Source organism: Austrofundulus limnaeus, unplaced genomic scaffold (assembly GCF_001266775.1).
Source record: "Austrofundulus limnaeus strain Quisiro unplaced genomic scaffold, Austrofundulus_limnaeus-1.0 Scaffold276, whole genome shotgun sequence".
Taxonomy (NCBI): domain Eukaryota; kingdom Metazoa; phylum Chordata; class Actinopteri; order Cyprinodontiformes; family Rivulidae; genus Austrofundulus; species Austrofundulus limnaeus.
Window position 1 is genome coordinate 141,211 of NW_013952678.1, and position 3,448 is coordinate 144,658.

The window sequence follows — 3,448 nt, forward strand, 5'->3', positions numbered from 1 at the left end:
TAATTATAGGGAAAATATTACATCAACAATTATTTTATCACCCTTTAAATTGATTTATGGATATTATCCAAGGTGCTTCATGATGCATAATTGGTTCCCAAGCCCAACTTTAGGAACCAAAGTGCAGTGGTTACCAAACTTTTCAGCTTTTGACCCACAAAATAACAGTAGCAGAGACCTGTGTCCACAACTATTTTTGGATGATAAACATTTGTATCAGGTTAACTAAACATGGGCATAGTAAAAATATTTTATACTACATGAATCCATTTTAAATATACTAACCTCACTCCTTTGTAACGACTAAGGCAAAAATGTAATTAATTCAGAAAATCTTTTCAGGACCCCACATTGATGTTTCGAGACCCCACTTTGGGTCCCGACCCCAACTTTGGGAAACACTGCTCTAGAACAATCATCACTGTGAATGAATCCCAAAGCATGAATCCATTTTTCATTTAATCTAGTCACTTGTGAGGGAAACTCCCGGATACTTGACCTCGTACTTTTCAGGCAAAGTCTCGCCCCTGAATAGGAGGAAGCATTCCTTTTTGTTTTTTAACTGAGACCTTTGGCCTCAGACATAGCTGGGCTGACTCACAGCTCATGCTTTGGTTGAACAGGTACCAGACAGCTTTTAAAAGCAATCCCATGACCCCCATCCTTCCCCATCACCCACCACACCCACTCATGGGACTTTGYAAGGCTCCAGTAATATACTTAACACAAAAAGTAAAGAAACATGTTTTTGGTAGGTTATTTCTTTGTTATAACAACACTTGTTGGCAATAAATCTTATATCTTTGGAAATCTTGGTAATTTCTCTTTTAAATGCTGCCACATTTGTAAGGAACATGCATTTGTGGGATGAGCAGTAGAGAYGAGTACGTGGGTTGTGCACAAATATTCTCTGCCATTGCCAAACAGTTTATTCTGCTGTTGCTATTGGCTCTTGTTTTGAGATTCTGGTACCCCCAGTTGCTGCCAATCAGGTGTCTGCTATGAGATTCATTGCCAAACACACATTTTCTTACCTTTTCTTCTAAGTTTATATAGTATGCAGATAAGTTGTAATGTGTTGCAAGGTTACACCTGTACACAACTACACTGTATTAATGTTTCCATGACATGCTGTGTTTCTTCTGATTTGTTTTCCCCTGCAGGTCGTGAACGTTTGTCGGGGATATTGGGGGTGAGCGCTGAGCAAGCGAGTAAATTCCAGAACAGCTTCCTGCAGACCTTCAAAGAAGTCCAGACCTTTATTCAGAAGACCATACAGCAGAGCCACAAACAGGGTTTGTACAGTAAATGACATCGTTTTGTAGGAAGTCAAAACACAGTTTAAAATATACTTTATATGGGATTAGAGATTAAGATCAGGAAATATTTAAACTTGAAGAACCAAGAAGTTAATGTATGACCTACTAATCAGCATCAAGTCTCTACAAAAATCCCAGACATCTCTATGGGTCTGAATCATGATACCTGTGACATTCAATATGCATTTTGAGTTTGAATCCCCAGAACACCCTCAACTATTTTTGATTTTGTGTTTGGCTGAGGAACTAAGAAGAGGATGTGCTTGCATTGGCAGGAACAAGACAAACTGCCACGGRTCAATATTTGAAGGTGGTTCATAAGGAGGGGTTTGATCGGACGGGTTTTATGGTTCAGGAGGGACTTTCTGTTTATGCTCTTACTGGACTGCCAACACAGCACACCTTAGATTTGCACATACTCACACAAAATAGTGTAAAGTCTGCACTTTAACCCTCATCGAGAGCAGGTTGTGAGCCAAGTTTAGACAGGGATGATGGCACAATGCACCACAAAAAAACCCCTGAAGAACTGTTTGAGTTTAAACCTCAGCCTAAAAAGCCAGACTAAAACATCTAAAGTAATCTTATCTGCTCTGTACTGATTTTGGACTTGCTAATAAAAGCACTAGTGAGTCATATCATTAAATCCAGCTGAAATTAAAGGCTCGGCATATGGAGGATGACTCTCTACCACATCAAATTTCAGCTTAAATTTAAAACCAATTGAGTTGTAGCCATTTTAATTGTTAATTAGTTGCCAACCTAAATTAGGTTGTGTTCAAAAGTTATTTAGCTGCAGATGTAGTCCAATTATTACTATCTGAAAGTAAATAAAAATGTCCAATGTTTCTTAAGATGCTTTGGTAAAAGATACAGGCTTGACTCTAATAATTGGCAAAGTTAAATAAAAATGTCACACAATTTGCAGCACTCAGAGTGTTTGACGGGGCTGACTCTCACCTTCTATCATACCAAATTTTAGCTGAAAACCTGAATATTTGACTGAGTTAGTGCCCTTTTAGTGTTTACTAAGGTCAGCTGACATCTTGACTTGGATTGATTCTCAAAGTTAATTGAATTAAAACAGTTTGAAAGTTTGAAGCAAGGGATAATTAGGAGTTYGGAAAGATTTGCTTTAGATGCTTGCTCAGGCTGCTTCTGCATGAAAAAGCCATTTTAGTCATTTTGTTCTCAGGGCGACGGCTATTTTTCATGCAAGATGCAACAGAAAACGCCTTCACAGACAGGTGCTACATCACCCCCAGCAACCTGTCACTAGTGACACGCCCCAACCGCCTGCTTGTCTCATCTCGTTTCCTGGGGGGCAGCCTTCTAATCGATGTGCTGTAATAAAATGCTGCGAACAGATCAAAGAGACTCTCTTTCCCAGGGGTGAAGGTGACAAAGCAAACTCATCCTCATGGTGATATGGGCTCATCAAAAACTGTGCAACAGCCTCCTCAATCCTTCTATATTCTTGTCCAGACACGTCTCTTCCTTTTGTTCTCTTAGTTGCTGTCTCTATTTTTATGTATTTTTCTCATTCTCCTTCAGCCCTCAGCTGAATTTTAAAAGTCTTCTGTGATTTGTAGTAGCTGGCTGTCTCATCTAGTCAACTACATTGTCTGACATATTGACAGCAATATTTTATATAAGACTGGATGAAGATAAGGTGAAGGTTCAACTACTGTCATATTTACTGAAAATGAATTTTATATGACAATGTAAAGGTAGGGCTAGCCTCAGAATGTGGATGTGGCAGCGGAACAAAAAGAGAAAAGCAATAGGAGATGGAAAATAAAGGCCAAAACTGTTTCACCTGGCAACATTTTTAAAGAGTTTACACTAGGGCTGGGTAATAAATGAATATAGTGTATATCATGATAGACGCGTGATCAACATCAGTAGAAACTGTAACGACAAATATCGCAATAGACACGTGATCAATAGCAACAATATTGATATATTCACTCACCGGCCACTTTATTAGGTACACCTTCTAGTACGAGGTTGGACCCCCTATTGCCTGCAGAACTGCCTTGATTTGATTTGATTTGATTTGATTTGATTTATTTAACAGAAGATTCTTAAAAATCAAGCCTGACTCAGCATAATTGCTGTTTTACAGC

The 3,448-nt window shown here is 38.8% G+C and overlaps 1 protein-coding gene across 1 annotated transcript in view; it reads left to right on the forward strand.

Annotated features, from left to right (window-relative positions):
• The window catches only part of poln (polymerase (DNA directed) nu), an 87,254-nt gene that overhangs the window by 51,254 nt on the left and 32,552 nt on the right, over positions 1-3,448 (forward strand). The window contains exon 22 of the mRNA XM_014021028.1: positions 1,164-1,295. Coding sequence (XP_013876482.1) covers positions 1,164-1,295 — 132 coding nt within the window. The remainder of the gene's footprint in view (positions 1-1,163; positions 1,296-3,448) is intronic.